The sequence below is a fragment of the Megalobrama amblycephala genome, linkage group LG4 (genome assembly GCF_018812025.1).
Source record: "Megalobrama amblycephala isolate DHTTF-2021 linkage group LG4, ASM1881202v1, whole genome shotgun sequence".
Classification (NCBI taxonomy): domain Eukaryota; kingdom Metazoa; phylum Chordata; class Actinopteri; order Cypriniformes; family Xenocyprididae; genus Megalobrama; species Megalobrama amblycephala.
The window spans coordinates 26,907,022-26,923,712 of record NC_063047.1 but is presented as its reverse complement, the minus strand read 5'-3'; the positions used below and the strand labels follow the sequence as shown (position 1 = coordinate 26,923,712).

The 16,691-nt window shown below is 38.9% G+C and overlaps 1 protein-coding gene across 1 annotated transcript in view; it reads right to left on the bottom strand.

Moving 5' to 3' along the window:
• The window catches only part of si:dkey-215k6.1 (transmembrane protein 132C), a 232,017-nt gene extending 219,863 nt beyond the window's left edge, over window positions 1-12,154 (bottom strand). The window contains exon 1 of the mRNA XM_048188671.1: window positions 11,483-12,154. Coding sequence (XP_048044628.1) covers window positions 11,483-11,582 — 100 coding nt within the window. The 5' untranslated portion in view covers window positions 11,583-12,154. The remainder of the gene's footprint in view (window positions 1-11,482) is intronic.
• Window positions 12,155-16,691: the final 4,537 nt, after the last annotated feature.

Sequence of the window (16,691 nt, the reverse complement as noted above, 5' to 3'; positions counted from 1 at the left end):
ACAAAGTCATTTAAAGCGAAACTGAAACAGAAACCAATGTTGGGTTTATGTAGTCTACCTCTCTCATTCAGCACAAATCTAAATGTTTCCATATTTGTGATGTATTTGGATGCTAAACTATTTATTTTTTAACTATTTATAATTATTTATTGTAAACTAGGCTTTGTACTTACAATACCGATGTATAACATCATCCTTCACAAAAAATGTGTTTGAAATAACACCACAGTGTGGCGGTGGTCACGCTGGTCACGTCTCTGTTTCCACGTCACAAAAAGTAACTGAAACTCAGCATATAGTACTACTTGTTGTTTTTTCTTTCCTTTCGTTAATCTGTTACTTATATAAATATATTTAGCGTATAGGGCTATATATATATATATATATATATATATATATATATATATATATATATATATCATAACTTTATTATTATAAAATATCATAACTTTATTATTATAAAATATACCTAAACTGAGTGCTTGCCTGCGTGTAATCAAACGCATCATTTTGCGCAATATCACATTCATATCGCAGATGAATTGCCTTCGATAATGAACATGATATTGTGTGGCTTTTCAGTGAACTACGGCTCTGTCTATTAAATGCCGCTCTATTTGAAAGCAGGTGATGGCGATTTAGCGGTAATCAGGGAACCGGCTTTACTGACGAAATGCGCGTGACAATCTCATGCGATATATCGTGCAGCCCTAATATATATATATATATATATATATATATATATATATATACACACACACACACACACACTTTTATTCTGTTTTTCTCCTCTCACAGAAGCGCTGCAGGTGCGTGATGTGACGATGTTGTGATGTTCTGTTCTGTTGTTTATGCCGCTATTTGCGCATGCAAAAATAAAAACCCCGGGAAAACTAATTTTGGTATTTTTAATGGGTCACAGACACTTGTCTATTCTAATTAAATGTAATTCTAAATTAACAATCTTGTCGGTTAATGGTTAATGATCAGTAAACTATTAAGCAACACAGCTTAATATGTTGGAAGACATGCGTTAAGCACAGCTTTGACCTTCTGTACTTTTTAATGACGTCAACAGATTAAAAAAAAAGAAAATGAATGATTAAATTGGATGAGGTTTGGGTTGAAAGAAAGGTGAGGAGGCTAAAGAAGAAACTAATGCCATCCATTCTTTCTCTTTCACTCTGTAAACAGAGAAGCTTGCCAGGCCACATTAGCACTCTCTGCAGTTTCAGATTAGCATAAAGGCAAATTACTCACAAACACACTTTTCAGCAGAATTCAGAGGTCAGGTACACAGAGAATCTACACAGGAAATTGGGCAGATGAATAGCGCATGGAGAGGTGATGAGAGTCCTTCAACTTGTCTTAAGTTGCCTCTCTCACTCTCTTAATGTTCAGTGCATTGTTCTACTGTGATTACTGTGGTTGGGAGTTTGGGGACGCAAAGCTGTTTTAGACAATTACACACTCACTGAATGTTAAAAGTAGTACAAGCGCTGTTCTTTTCCCTCAGAAACACACACACAAAACCTCACTGTCATACACACACACTTCAACTTTCAAAAGGGAACGAATGTCCACATCATTTCAAGATCTTCCAATGCTCTATGTCCTGCCATATGTTTACATTTGTGTGTAAATTGAAGAAATCATGCAGTTGTCAAAATATAGTTGACAGAAAATCCTTCTCCACACAGCCTCTAGCCTTCCCACACACTCAAAAAAACACTCATCCTGTAGGATACAAACTAATAGGAGAACCTGTGTGAATGCATGTATGTAGTGCTTTCAGAACAGTTTGGAAAGAAACTTGGATTAGTTTAAACCTGCAAAGCACAGGAAGCAAGAATTATTTTATCCATGATGAGAGAATGTGAAAAAGAAAAATCGGAGAGGGTGAGATTCTCCTCTTCGTGTAAAGGCTTCAGGGAGGAGAGCGGCAGCTCAAAACTAAAAGATTTTGACTCTGATCTATAGAGACATGAATGAGTCCCGAACAATGATTTTCACTCTTTCTCAATTTCCCTCACTCTCTTTTCCCTCCCTCTTGAGAGAAACCCATACAGACTGATCTATCTTACCGTCTGCTTGTAGGGATACTTACAGGTTAAGCCCTGGGCTAAACTACACTCTACTGCACAGTTCTGGACATCCTTTCTGCCCTAACAAGAGAGAACAGGTTTAACAAAAGGAAAGATCAGAGACAGAGAGAAGACAGTGAGCAAAATTGAGAGGGAGTGCATGCGGAAGAGCTGTATGACAGCAAAAAGACAGATAGAGAGGGAGAAGGAGGGATGAAAAAAGGGAGGCAGGTGCAAAAAAAGTAGGCAGAAGAGGAAAGACGCAGAGCATTTGACTGCAAGTGGAACTCTGTGGTAATAAAACAAACTCTCCTTCCTTGCTTTCTCTCACTCTCTCTCTTTGTACCATATTTAATTACCTCTCTCAGGAATGGCAAACGAGTAAACAGCACTTAAGCAGCCAGCTGGGAGAGAGAACGATATGAAGAGCAGAACGAACTCTGAGCAGTTTAACAGCGTGTGGATTGAGGAGAGGAGTCCGCAAGTATGGTGACATTACAAGAGGTGCAAGTGGCCAAAAAAAACAAAACATCAGCACAACAATAAAACCTCATTTATTATGGGGCAAAACAGATTTTTCTATTGTCAAAGCCCTTGTTTATATCTAAAGAGAATGGTGGCAGATGGATGTAATTATTGCATAATACAACTTAATAATAGAAAATTAGATACTCTTTCCGAAATTACATAATATAAAATGTAATTAAGTAAAATGGCCAAGTACGAGGCAATTACTTACCCTGGTCAATGTGACTTACCCTGGTCAATGGACATTTTTGACAGAAGTCTCTTATGTTGACCAATGCTGCATTTATTAGATTAGAAATACAACAAAAACAGCAATATTGTGAAACATCATTTAATTATTACAATTTGAAATAAGTTTTTTATTTGGATATATTTTAAAATCTAATTTATTTCTGTGATGGCAAAGGAAAATCAGCCATTACTCAAGTCCTCAGTGTCATATGATTCATCAGAAATCATTCTAATATGCAGATTAAACTCCAGCAGCATCCCCCCCCCCCCCCCCCCCCCCCATCACATATTATCTTATTATTTAAAAATAAATATTTATATATAAAATAATTACAATTAAATTGAATAAAATGAATTAGATGAACTAAAAAAACACTAAACTAAAAACAGCTAGTTAATATGAGTAATCTGGAGTGAAAAAATTATTAAAGGGTTAGTTCACCCAAACATTTCTGTCATTAAGTACCCACCCTCATGTTGTTTTCACACCTGTAAGACCTCGTTCATCTTCAGAACACAAATTAAGAAATTTTTGATAAAATCCAAGTGTTTTTTTATTCCCATAGAAAGCAATGTCATTACATCATTCAAGGTCCAGAAAAGTAGTAAAGACATTGTTAAAATAGTCAACGTGACTACAGTGGTTCAACCTTAATGTTATGAAGCAACGAGAATACTTTTTGTGCGGCAAAAACAAAACAAGCAGCTTTACAGTGATAGAGGGAATATAATTTTGGCTGTACAGCAGCTCTAGAAGAAAATGGCGTCATTGTCCAGCTTAAGTAAGTTCAGTATTGATTCATTCCATTGTAAAAATCATTAGTTATTAATTTAGTTAATTTATCTATACAGTAGCCCTGGAGAAAACAGTGATGTCATTGCCCAGCTCAGTTCAGTTCGCATACAATGGTGTCAATGCAGGCAGATCAAAAACATTGTTGAAAAATAACAACTTTATTCAAAGAATTTCTCTCTCCCCTGTCATTCTCCTACACTTTCAGTTTCATGTTTACGTTCAGTGCTTCCAGGTTTTACGTCAGAATGCCGACTCTGGTATACTTCAAACAAACTTCTTTTTCGTTCTTCGTTTAGGAGTAAAACGAAGTTCGAAATGCATGACCAGCGATATACTGTAAACGAACATCTGACACCGCCTACACTGCTGAGATCGACGGTTAGATGAATATGTAAATATGTGCCGTGCACTTTCTTCTCAGTAACAAAATAAACACAACAAAAACGAGAAAACAGTAAGCATTTATTATAGAAAGCATAAGAAAAGCGTCTGATCATAACAGCATGGGAATGTTAGCGCGAGCTCTGCAAATCAGCACTCCAGTCACGTCACGTCTTCATATAGCACTTTATTCAATGGATTGCTTAAAATCAAGCAGTTTTACAGTATCAAACATGAAAAACAGTGTTAGTGCTTCATTTTTTTACAAGCACAACATTTTGTACTATAAAGCGGCTATCCAGTGTGTTCATGTTTTCACCCACAGAGATCTTACCTCAACAAAACTCAACAGATCAAATGAGTCAGAGACGCGGACCACGCGAGTTAAGGCGGAGCCTCAGCGCACACCCCCTATTACGTTATCGTCACCGACCAATGGTAGTACGAAGGTGTTTTGCAACTGGAACAAACTTTTCCTGAAAGTTCGCTTTGGCAAGCCATTTCAAATTTCCAAAAAGAACATAAAACGAACTTCGTTTTGGCCTGATTTTGTTCGAAATGACGTCACATCAGTTCGTTCTTCGATTTCGTTTGAAGTATACCGGGGCCTTAAGGTTGAACCACTGTAGTCACGTTGACTATTTTAACAATGTCTTTACTACTTTTCTGGACCCTGAATGACTGTAATTATGTTGCTTTCTATTGAGGATAAAAAAAAAAAACCTCTTGGATTTCATCAAAAATATCTTAATTTGTGTTCCGAAGATGAACAAAGGTCTTACGGGTGTGGAACGACATGAGGGTGAGTAATTAATCACAGAAATTTCATTTTGGGTGAACTAAACCTTTAAGAGCCTACAGTAAGTTTGATCTGAAAATTTGTGGGACACATCACAAACCCTATCAGCTTGCCTCATGAATGTTAATTAAGTGATGTAATTGATTTGCAGAAAGGCAGGTAAGTGGGCGCTAGCTATCGCAGAATAACCGCTTGAACGTTCAATCAGTCCTCTTACAGATGCAACTGGTTCATACCATAGCCAAGCAAAACAAAACTCTTAAAATATGATGAAATTATACAACACTAATGAAACAACCATCAATCATTTCACAAGGTGTATATTAAATGCTGCTTTGCACTTTTAAACAATTACAGTCTATTTATTTGGCTACACAACAATAACCGGGTTCGTTCAATCACTCCTAACATGTTAGCATAGCCACTCAAAGCGCTGGTACTTTAAAGAGGTACCAACAGCAGAATTCTGTGTGAAAGCAAATATCACAGGTCTCTTTTACTGCACTTACGTAAAGTTCCCCAAAGATTACACCCCTCTCTTCCTCCAAAAGCAGAAGCTAGAGAAGAGAGTGCAGAGGAGAGAGGGAAAGGTAAGTGCTGTAGGTTTGTCTTATCAGGGGAAAGCAGGCGGGGATATCTCTAAGGCCTCGGGGTGAAAGGAAAAACGCTGTTGCCATTTCACCCACAGAAAGTGAGAGAGAGGAGGAGTGAGAAAGGAAAAGAGGGGGGCAAAGAGACAGATGGGTTGTGGCACACACAAGCAGCGCCCGCTGTACCCTCTCCAGTGTCCCTCTGCCATAATGAATAACATTATGGCTGCATGAAATGTCACCGGTCCCACCCCCCCCCCCCCCCCCCAGCCCCACCTCTCAAGACGAATGGAGCCTCAAAATGTCAGATGTGCATCAATATCATAGTGAGCTTGTGTGTGCATGTGACGCATGGACGTAGGTGTTAGCAAAGGTGCATTATTATGTACACACACACGGATGTGACTGTCTCAGGGATTGGTACAGTCAGAAATGCCAAAAGTTTATCACAAATTTCCATGGATGGCAAATCACGCTTTACAATCTCCATGATATTTATGATTATCAACCACTCCATGAAACACTGCCCAAGCTTTATGTCAGTGTTCACAACATCAAAAGGTCATTCCGGGAGAAGAGTGTGTCTTGCTACAAAACTTTGTGGCATATTTCAATTTGTTCAATTTGTTTGTTTTTTTTGCAACACTTTGGCACTTTAATTATACATTAAATTTAAAAAAAAATTGGTTACACTTTATTTTATAGTGCCATAGTTACAATACTGAGTACTATTAATTAAATAACTACATGTACTTAAAGAAAAAAAATCATTCACTAAAAGATAATATCTATTATATATTACAAAATAGATAATAGACATTTTCATTTCATGCCGATTAGGTATAAAAATCAAGATAAAAATAATTTTAGTAAACAAAAATAAACTTGATTTCGCAAAAAATGTATATGCCTATAGCAAATATAAAAACATGCCAATAAACAAATATTTTATAAATAACTCATTTCTTTGTGGATAGGGTAGTGAAAATGTCAACAAGGCAAACAAAATCTGAAATGTTCACCCTGTCGACTACTGACAGCTACTATCTATATGGTTGTGTATTTTCATAGATAAAAGCTGACATGACTTCATCCTTTTCTTGTTATACTAATTGGCTGAATAAAATTGTTTTTTCAATCAAAACTATTTAACAGAACAAAACATACAGCTGGTCGTTCATCTGGCCACCAACAGAGAGAAACGGAAATTGCTTACGACTACATTCAAAATGTAGTCTTGCTCCATGCGGAATGTTAATTTGTTTCTTTCTATTTCAAGTTGTTCACCAAGGAAGCTCTTATGTTTTGAACAGAAGCATTATTTATCTATTACTGCATCACAGGCGTACAGAGAGCAGTAAGGTCACGCCAAGCAGACAGACCATCTGACAGAACTTATGCCAGGCAAAGTGATGGAGTGATCTGGTGCCAAAATGAGCTGTACACATATACACTCTCAGAGCTGTGAGCGCTCCACCCAACTCTGCAAAGTCATTTAAGTCTCATCTATGTGTGTGTGTGCGCGCGTGTGTATCATGGTGCCAAAACTCTGCAGGACAGGCAACATGTTGAGAAGTAATCACCCACTGAGCCCTGCAGTTAACGAGAGCCTCGATCCATCACACACACACACACACACACACACACACACACACACCTCAGCCACAGTAGAGGTCGGTGCCTTACGGACAACTCTAGAGACACACAAGCCTCATCATAAATACCTAAAATCCCATACCTGCAACATATTTCAGAGTCCCAACTTCTAGAGCTTTAAAATGCTTTGCAGACCACACTACACAGGTGCTCTCTAGAGGAACAGTGAGAATACTGACACATTGAGTGGTCTTCTCCACATCACAATAACTTCACGGTGTTAGCTTTGGCACTGCTGCTTGGAAGGCATTGTATTTTGTTTGAATATTTTCACCTATCTTATTAAAGAGAGTTGTTTTTCTCTCTGCAGCGGAGTTGCCCTGAAAGGCTTATCCACCGATCTCTCTACGGTAAAATAATTTGAGAAACATTTCATTTCCTTGAAAATGGAGCAGCTTCTTTATTGCCCTCAGAGCTTATATTTGATTACAGATTATAGATTTCATCCATCCTCCCTCGTTTCTGTCATCTCATTACTCGTTTTTCTCTTTCACATCTCTTAAATGGATCATCCTTCATTTTATTTCCATTTCTTCTCTCCCTATAACAGCTCATTATCCCTCCTTTTATTTAGATACTCTGCTTCACTCGGCACTGTCATCTCCATCTGAGGTCATCGGTGCGACAGAGTTCAGGTAAACACTGAGAGAATCACACTTCCTCCAAATTTGCATAATGAGACCTATTTGACTCTAATTATCCTAACAAGTAGCATCACCCCTAAGCCTCTCATCACCCTCTTAATGAGTGTTAATTATTCCATCTACACAAACAAGAGCCACCTCTAACACCTCTTGTATCCTCTTTTTTCTCCTCCTTCGCTCTCCCTTTCTCACATCATCACAGGAAAGAGAACCCAGGCCAATCGATAGAGAAAATTGCCATAGTGAGAAAGAAAAAGAGAATGATAGCCAACTAGTAACACAAAAGTGCAACTCTAATTTCCAGAGCTAATACCACATGGCTACAATACATCCTAAAGAGAGCGCGAGAATATGTGGAGTCTAGCTGATGATAATGCCAATAATTTCCCAGGCGTTCTGAGGGCATGTACGTGTTCAACGAACTGCTGGCCGAGAGTCGTTAATGACAGAGAAATACCTTCCAGCGGCCTGCAAATAGATAGCAAGATGAAGGGGGAAACCTATTTCTCTACAAAGCAACAAAAAAAGAGATATATATATATATATATATATATATATATATGCATATATCCTTGAGTCACAAATATCTATGTATTCATTCCTTCTTTTTATCAATCTATCAAGTCATTGCTTTTGCTACCAATTTGTGTTTTTCTTCTTCAGTCTGCCTTTGTATTTACCCAAATGCCCTTCTCTAATGCAAAAATCTCCTTCACAAAGTCACAGAATGAATGAATTAATTAATAAAAAGTAACACACCTCTATACGCAAATTCCAAAAGTCCCAAGATACAGCCATGCTTCAATGATCTAATGATTTTTTTCCCCCTCCTCTTCATTCTTCCTTTCTGAATCCGACTGAAATCAATTTGCTGAGATGAAAGTTTTCAATTTTATTACGTTTGCAAAATGGGAACTCGCTAACTGGTCTTTCTGCAGTTGTAATGGAAAATAATTTCGGTCTTAGCAAACTTCTTTCTCTCCACCTCTGAGGGTTAGAAGTGACAGAAACGAATTTAAGTATTTCATATGAGAACACAGCAGAGGATTTCTAAGGAAACATTTGCCTTCAGACTCTTGAATAAGAACTCTCCTTTGTTCGGGGTTATAGAGCCATTCTGGAAGGGGGGCTATCAAAACTGATGAAATTTCATGCAGTCATTTCTAGGAAATTGAAAGGAGAAAAATAAAGGGAAGGAATGACAGAAATAGGGAGGGAAAGAAATCTTTCCTTTGGGAGTTTTATTGTCTTCCTCTGGGTCATTATCTCAATTAAAAACATGGGAGATAATGATCACAGTCATTACTTTCACTCATCTGCCCCCCTCCTGTCCACTATCCCTCTTTTCTCTCTGGATGCCAATCTGTGGGGAAATATCTTCTTGATTACCCCTCTTTGGATTTAGATTATTAAAAGCACACACTCACTGCTCTCACACTTCTAGCTGTGAATCTCACAGTCTTGAATTTAATATGACGAATTTAAGAAACAAAGCAAAAATGCACCATTTATTGCTTTGCTAGAAAGTTTGTCAGCAAGAAAACCCACCAAGAGGCTTTGTGTCTGTGCACATAAGCATGCCTGAATGCCTGCATGGCTCTGTGTGTGAGTGTGTTTGTGTGAGCGAGTAGAGAGAGAGAGAGAGAGAGAGCGAGCGAAAGAGATTTAGGCTTCACAGTCTCCCTAGAGCAAATCATCTCCCTGGTGTCAGCCAACCCTCAAACATATGGGCCCCTTGCTCGGCCTGGCTCACAGGCATGGCCAGTGTGCGTCTACGCATGTAGTGTGTGTGTGTGTAGACGCTGTGTTTGACAGCCTGATAGTCTGACAGTTTTAATCACACCTCTGGTTTTGTTACAACTGTTCAGACCCGCGGTTGAGCCCCGAAACACACAGATATCTGCCCTCAGATGCTGAAGGGAGGGGGTGCTGAAAATGAGAGATTTTTCACAGTCAGTTTTCGCACAGCTAGGAAAATGAGCTCTAAGCTTTACTTGGAAGACGGTCCTTCTGTAAACATCCATCTGCTTTTGTCAATTAAGCTCCTAAAACTCCCTGAAGCAACAAAAACCTTTCATCCCCCAGATTTATCGATGGCGTTGTTGAGAACAGGTGCGTTTTCAGGCCTTCAATTGAAGACAAATTGCAAATTTGGTGTAATTTACTCACAGATCTGTCTCCTCAGTCATCAAACACCGGCTCAGACCCCACCATCACACAGACACATGCACATTATAAGTTGTTTTCCACCTCTTGCTTCCATTTCTCATATGCTGCGCAATTCAAACTGTCCATCCTACTATATGTCAGCAATTTTGTAGTCTAAAAGAAAAAACAAATAAATCAAACCACCGGCCACTAACTTGCAAACACTGCGCGGTTTTCTACAAACACAAATCTGCAAATATTCCTGTGGATATTGCACAGTTCACCGGATACAATTCCATGCATTCAAACCACATGCTGTCTCAACTTGCAAGTGATGTACTCTTTGCCTGCAGTCCATTACACACAGCAGTGTGAGGCCACGTTTGCTGCGGAGGCTGGGGGCGGGGAATGGTAATGATGATGATGACAGCTTCAGTGCTTGATCAGCAAGTGCTGTCTCCAGAGTCAACATCTCTGATACCATCCAAGCCCTCACACACTTGGACAAACTTGTCATCCCTCACGTTGGAAGATCTTCAACGCATACTTTCTAATTTTGCAATCCCCCACACTTTCTGTCTGTCTCGATCTCACCCTCACAGCCTAATTGTTTGTTTGTATGACATGTCCAGTTTCAGACTTGCTGGGATAGTATAAGTAAAAATAGATGTGAAGGCCACTGTGGGTCCTCAGCTGGAGGGGATGAATAAAAACAGCACGCTGCCGGGACACAAGTCTGCTCATTTCATCACTGTCTCTTGCTTCTGTGGAGAGTGAAAATAGGGTGGCTCACCTTTAGCATAGCGAATATCTTTGTATTTATTCAATAACCATTCAAATATAACATGTCCCCATAAACTATTTAAAAAGGCAGCTTGAAATGAAATGCATGTTGTTTACTGTTACCAAACCAGCTCATTTAACCAGCTACTATAAATTAATGACAAAGAGAAAATACTCTTTTAACTTACTTTCATTTGCACAGTAAGATGTTTTTGATGTTAAAGATCTTTAACTTACGCATAATCCTCATATGTAAAAAATAAAATAAAACAGTTAAAAAATTGCACGTCACGGACTCTTCCTAAATGTCCGAGAATAAATGTGCTCGTGTCACTGTCATAAAATTGGTGTTTCCACGAGATATTTCGTTAGAAAACACGGTCCAGGAGGCTTCAATCATCCTATTTCTACATCTCTGTCTAGCTAGCTAACTACATGCATGCATAATTCATGATAAGACTGCAAAACAACAAGGTGAGAAACCAACATTTCTATTATTTATACGCTTGGCACAACAAAACCACACCGCTGCTGTCGCTGCGCGCGAGTCTCTCTCTGCGACCAAACGCACGAACCCACTCACCACATAAGTGTGTGTATTCATCTATAAATATTTCAAGTGTAAATTAAGATGTTAAAATGGGTCAAGTGAAATAGGGAGCAGTCTGCATCAACTTTTTTTGCATTCGCGCTAATGGCATGAAAGCGCACTGACATTCCTCTTAATAACAGTTGTTTGAATACATGAAGAATTCTTGTCATTTTTATCATGCTCGTTACATTTATTCTGCACGATATGCCATCTCGCAACAAGTTTTAAATGTGCGTAAATGTTTCTTTACCTCCGTGAAGAGACGAGACGAGGAGCGCGTGCAGTAACGCCATCCGTACAGCGATCATCTTTGGCTTTCTGAGTTGTAGTAAATTGTTCAAAAACGACATTATGAATAGTCTAGTTTGAGAAGTTGTTGAATAAATAACATAATCCTGTAGAAAGTCATGTGATAATATAACTGGTTCGGCAGCAGATTCGCGTTGTTCCGGTCCTCAAAAAATCCGTGTCCTTTTAACTATCACCAAAATTCCGTTGGAAAAGAGAACCAAACCCTTTACTAAAGTGGTAAAGCGTTATTATAAGCCCAGGAAAGTCACTGTCATTGTTTCTCTGGTGTTATTATTCCTTCAATACATAAAGTTTAAAACACAAGTATAAAGGTCCGGACCGGTGGCGTTATGAAGTCACGCGCCGCAGAAGTTGGTGGTGTTCTCCGCGCGAGAACGGTGGGTAGACGCGCGTCCTATGAATCCGTCTCTTGGCGCACGGGAGCGCAAAACCAACGGCGGTTGCCGCTGACTCTCTCTGAAATGTTCCCATCGCTCCTGTGATGCTGCTTTTGCGCTGACATGTCTGATTTTTATCTTCGCTTTGCCTAAATGAACTTACTCGCTTAGTTCTCCTGAGACAGAAAGGCCAACAGTCAAGCTGGTACTCCAGCGATGAGAGCGGGAAGCGCGTGAAGAAGAGGCGAAAATGAGTGACATCTTAGGTAGCCAATGGGGTTTTCCGACAGAACAGGTGCACTAAAAAGACAGCCAATCGCAAGCAAGGAAACCCCCTCATCCCTGCCACCAACGAGGCAGCTAGATTAGCAAAAACACTTTCTTTTACAAAACGCAAATTCTAGGCACTCTCTTCTGATGTTTATTTATATATAAAGCTTTTGCATACAGCCTTCCAAGACACAACAGTTTGGATTTAGATGTTAAAATTGATTAAGGGCTCTACACGTATGACTTTAAATATGCTGACAGGCTTCAAATAAATTTACATTTTACCTGCTGAAACAAACAAAAACAAAAATTGGTTTGCTGATTTTAGCTGTTTAGTTTCTGTTTTGGTCTCTCAGCCTGGCCAAGCTGGTGTTCAGATGGTTTAGCCGACCTCACCAGTTTAAAATGCTGAAAATCCCTCAAAACCAGTATAAAATAAAGTAAAACAGATATTGGTTTGATCAGTTTTTTTACTACTTCTTAGTATATACATTCCTTGGAAATTAAACCTATGACCTTGGTTAAAGGCATGCAAAAATAAAGTACTTCGGAAAATATTGGAAGTATGAGAAAATGTATATTTAGTAGGAGCCTCAGCATGAGGCTCTGTTTGTCTCTGTGATCAAACAGAGGAGCAATGGGGACCCCTAGTGAGGAATAACTGAATAAGTTCTCTGTGTGTGGTCTAAGTGGCACAAGCAATTCAAGATTTGAAATGTCTCACACCTTCCTACTTTTCCTCTTTTAATCCATGCATTTGGTGTCTTGATTTGTGAATCTAATGTCATACAACAAAACATTAGTTGAAATAATGTCTTGGTAGAAATCAAAGCCGAGCTCTTTTTATATCCACCAAGACCATTGCATTTGTATAAATTGTCTTTTGTACCTCTTTTTGATTAAATACAAAACTAATTCTTTTAAATCAAAGGCTTATAAGTCCTTAACTACCTTTTTGATGATTACAGGAGCTGTATTTGCAACCATGCGTTTTATTTTTTTTATTTTTTTCTCCAGAAGGCAGAATATTTCCAGCTATCGAGCGTGTGAATGATGAATGCAGCAAGTGAATCCGATGCATTCTGTTTCTTCCCGAATCTAATCGCCAGGCCCAGCTTTTGAGATCAATGTTTTTTGGCCCAGATTTTTGGATGGACTGCATTGTTCATTTAGAACAAATACTATTGGCTCTCTTGTTTCTCTCTGTCTCCCTTTCTTGCCTTCTTACCTTCTGTTCCTCTATCATACAGTATGAACACACACACATAGAAATGCTTAACCCACAGAGACCCAAGTATTGATATTGACAATGTATTTTTTCCACACTTAAACATGTCTTTAGGTGGCCATTAGTTATTAAAAAAAAAAAAGCATTTTGTTTAGGTAAAATTTGCAAAATGGGTATAATTTGGAGAAATGTTGCAAAATTGCAAAGTTGGGCATTTATGGATGAAAAATTTCACCAAAATTTTTCTGATACAGTAAATAAAAGCTCTGAATTTGCAACACAGTTGAGCACACAAATGTATTTGAAAAATAATATATTTCAACTAGTAAAGATATAGTCATAAAAAGCTGAGGAAAAATTCTCTCAAATGTAATGATATGTAAGCCTTTTCCCATCACTAGCAAGCTGTGGCAGTTAATATGCAATTTTTTCCCACCAAAACTATTGTGATCAATTTCAGAGTGTCTGGTCAGTTCTAGTCAGTGATGCTAAAAATCCCAATTTCTTCACACTCCATACCACAAAGAAATGTTTTAACTACTTTTGGGACACTATTTATCATATTGGGAGACTGCGTAATGATCAAGTTAACCAAAAAAAGTGCTTTTATAAAGAGCTGTTTGTGATGACTACAACAATTTCCTAAAATAATGAAGGCACAATGTGTCAGTCGCTTGAGGAAGTTCACCTGGCCTTAGAGAGGACAGCAATCAGCAGAAACTGCAATGATCCTCATTAGAATAAACACACACAAACACTACTGTTACAGATACACACACACACACCCTTGACACACCAAACATGAGCCCTGGTGCAGAAAGGCAGCCTCGTGCTTGTTGAACCGTAGCGCATACATTAGAATCACATTAACAGTGGGTGAATTGCAGGGCTCAGAGGGCATGCTAGCAGGCACATCGCCGGGGCGGACAGACCAGCAACACTGTGTTACACACCACAAGGCTCTCATGAAATACTGTTCATTAGTTAGTGAAACAAGCCATCGTAAACTCAAACGACACCAGCATCCCAATTACACAGCCTATATTCCAATTAAGAAAGAAATACACACACAATTAAATAATTAACTGATGCAAATAAACACCATCATATAGGCCATCAAACCGATTGTGTTTGCAGTGCGGCGCGCGTCACTTTTGGCTCTCCTGTGTCACATACGGAGGAATAAAAATGAATATTACAAAATACACCCATAAGATTGTGATATGTAAATTAGCAGTGGTTCATCAAGCAAGTAATCATTGTTAAAACATTTTCAGCCTTTGAAATAGACGAAATGCAATCTGTCTTTGAAACGAATGCTTTTCTTTCTCTTCAATTTGCAAAGAAATGAATGTTTTCCTGACTGAGGGCCTCCAGCCCTTTCAGGATCTCTTACAACCAGATCAATTACGCTCTTGAAAAGCTGTTGTTTAAACGCGCGTCTCCTCAGGAGATGCAATTTACCACTGAGCATAAATCAATGCCGACGAGAAGGGCTAATTCAAAGCCCTCATTTGATGTCAATTTGGCCCTGACCGTGGTCCGTTTATAATGACTGAATGTGTTGGGAGTATATTACCCGTAACGGAGCTGCAAAGCATGTGCAGTCATAACTTCCTGGTCTTTTAGACATCGAGAGCACATTTCCATATTGCGCCTGTCCGGCATCGTTTGTTTACTAGCCTCTTTGGATGAAATACAGGTGTCACGAGTCATCAATCTGCACACAACCGGAGGTGCGAACATTTCTTTGAACTGGATCTCGCATTCAATGAAACAGAGTACTCCAGTGTCTCGTGAGGGAACACGCGTCTGAAAGTATCTGGAAAAGGCGGCCAAATCCTTTCGCTGCCCATATTCTGCACCAATCTGTTACTGCCTCCTTTGAGATCCATAATGATAAAACAGAGACTGGAGATAAGAAGCAGGACATGACCAGTAAACTGGCATATGTGTATTATCTGTAATTCAATGAGAGGATTTTTCAGGCTAACTAGAATTTGGAGTAGATCACAAGTCTTTTGTAAGCCTTCAGAAATTTTGAGAGTCCTTGTCTGGCCCTGATGCATTGAATCTTATCTGAGGCCAGAGGATTAATGTCAAGTGCAGAGGCCAAAGATCAAAGGTTAAAGTGAAGGATGTAAGATTAAGAGGATGCCCCAGAAATGGGAAACGTAAAGTGAGGAAATATTGCCTCTAAAAATGGCACCAGCTTCCATCACGCTGTAACGGGGGCTATTTATGGGAGACCGAATGAGAACACCTAGTCTGGCAGTTTACCATTTTTTGTAGCCAACAGAGAGGCCACTGAAACAAAGAACAAAACTGTATGGCCTGGTGATTCCAAATACAGAACATCATTATGAGGCAAACACAAAGTGCAACTGTAAAGGCCCGTTCACACCAAGGACGATAATTATAACAGTAAAGAAAAATCCACACCACAGCTATAATGATAATGGCACAGAGAAACGATATCATTGGAATCATTTCCACCTGATGAATTATAAAAACAGTGACAGCCAACCAGAATCCATCCTGCTAAAAAGAGCCCAAGCATTTAAAGCAGCAGACGACAAAACTGCAGCACGTGATTAGAATAAACAGAACGATATCATCTGATGGTGTGGACGTTATAGTTATCTTTATTGTTATCATTCTTGGTGGTGTGAACTGGCCTTAACACATTCAGCAAACAAGAATGCCACCTCGAAATCTTAATTTCCATTAAGAAACGTGTTACCTTCTTATATAATGAGTTGGGGCTGTGTCAATTAAAGAAGCAAATTGTTAATGATCATAATTAGATCTTGACATCATTTTGTGTTCTGTTGATGAAGACAAGTGATAAAGCTTGCAAGACAATACTATTGATTTTGCTGGTTTATGCGGAGACAGACTCACCGAAATGCAATATTCTAACAACATTTCCACCCATTCTCTGGGACAGTGTTTTCCAAATGAAGGTTCATGAACTGTGATTATTCAAATGCGAGAAGCTCATGGTCCTGTGTTTTTGGTGTCTCTGAGTGGCTCAGTTCACAGTAAATGCGGCGTACTCCAACTCTGCATGTGCTGTGAGTTTAACATGCATGTGGGAAAGCAATGTCTGCTAGGTTCACTTTATTTACACATTCACATAATATCCAACATTTTTGTGGGCAGAAGTTTACAGTATTTCACCAATGATCCACCAAAATAAATAAAACTTAATGATTTGAAATGTTAAAAGCTTGAGGGTTTGAACATTTGAAAGTGAAGAATTTATTAAT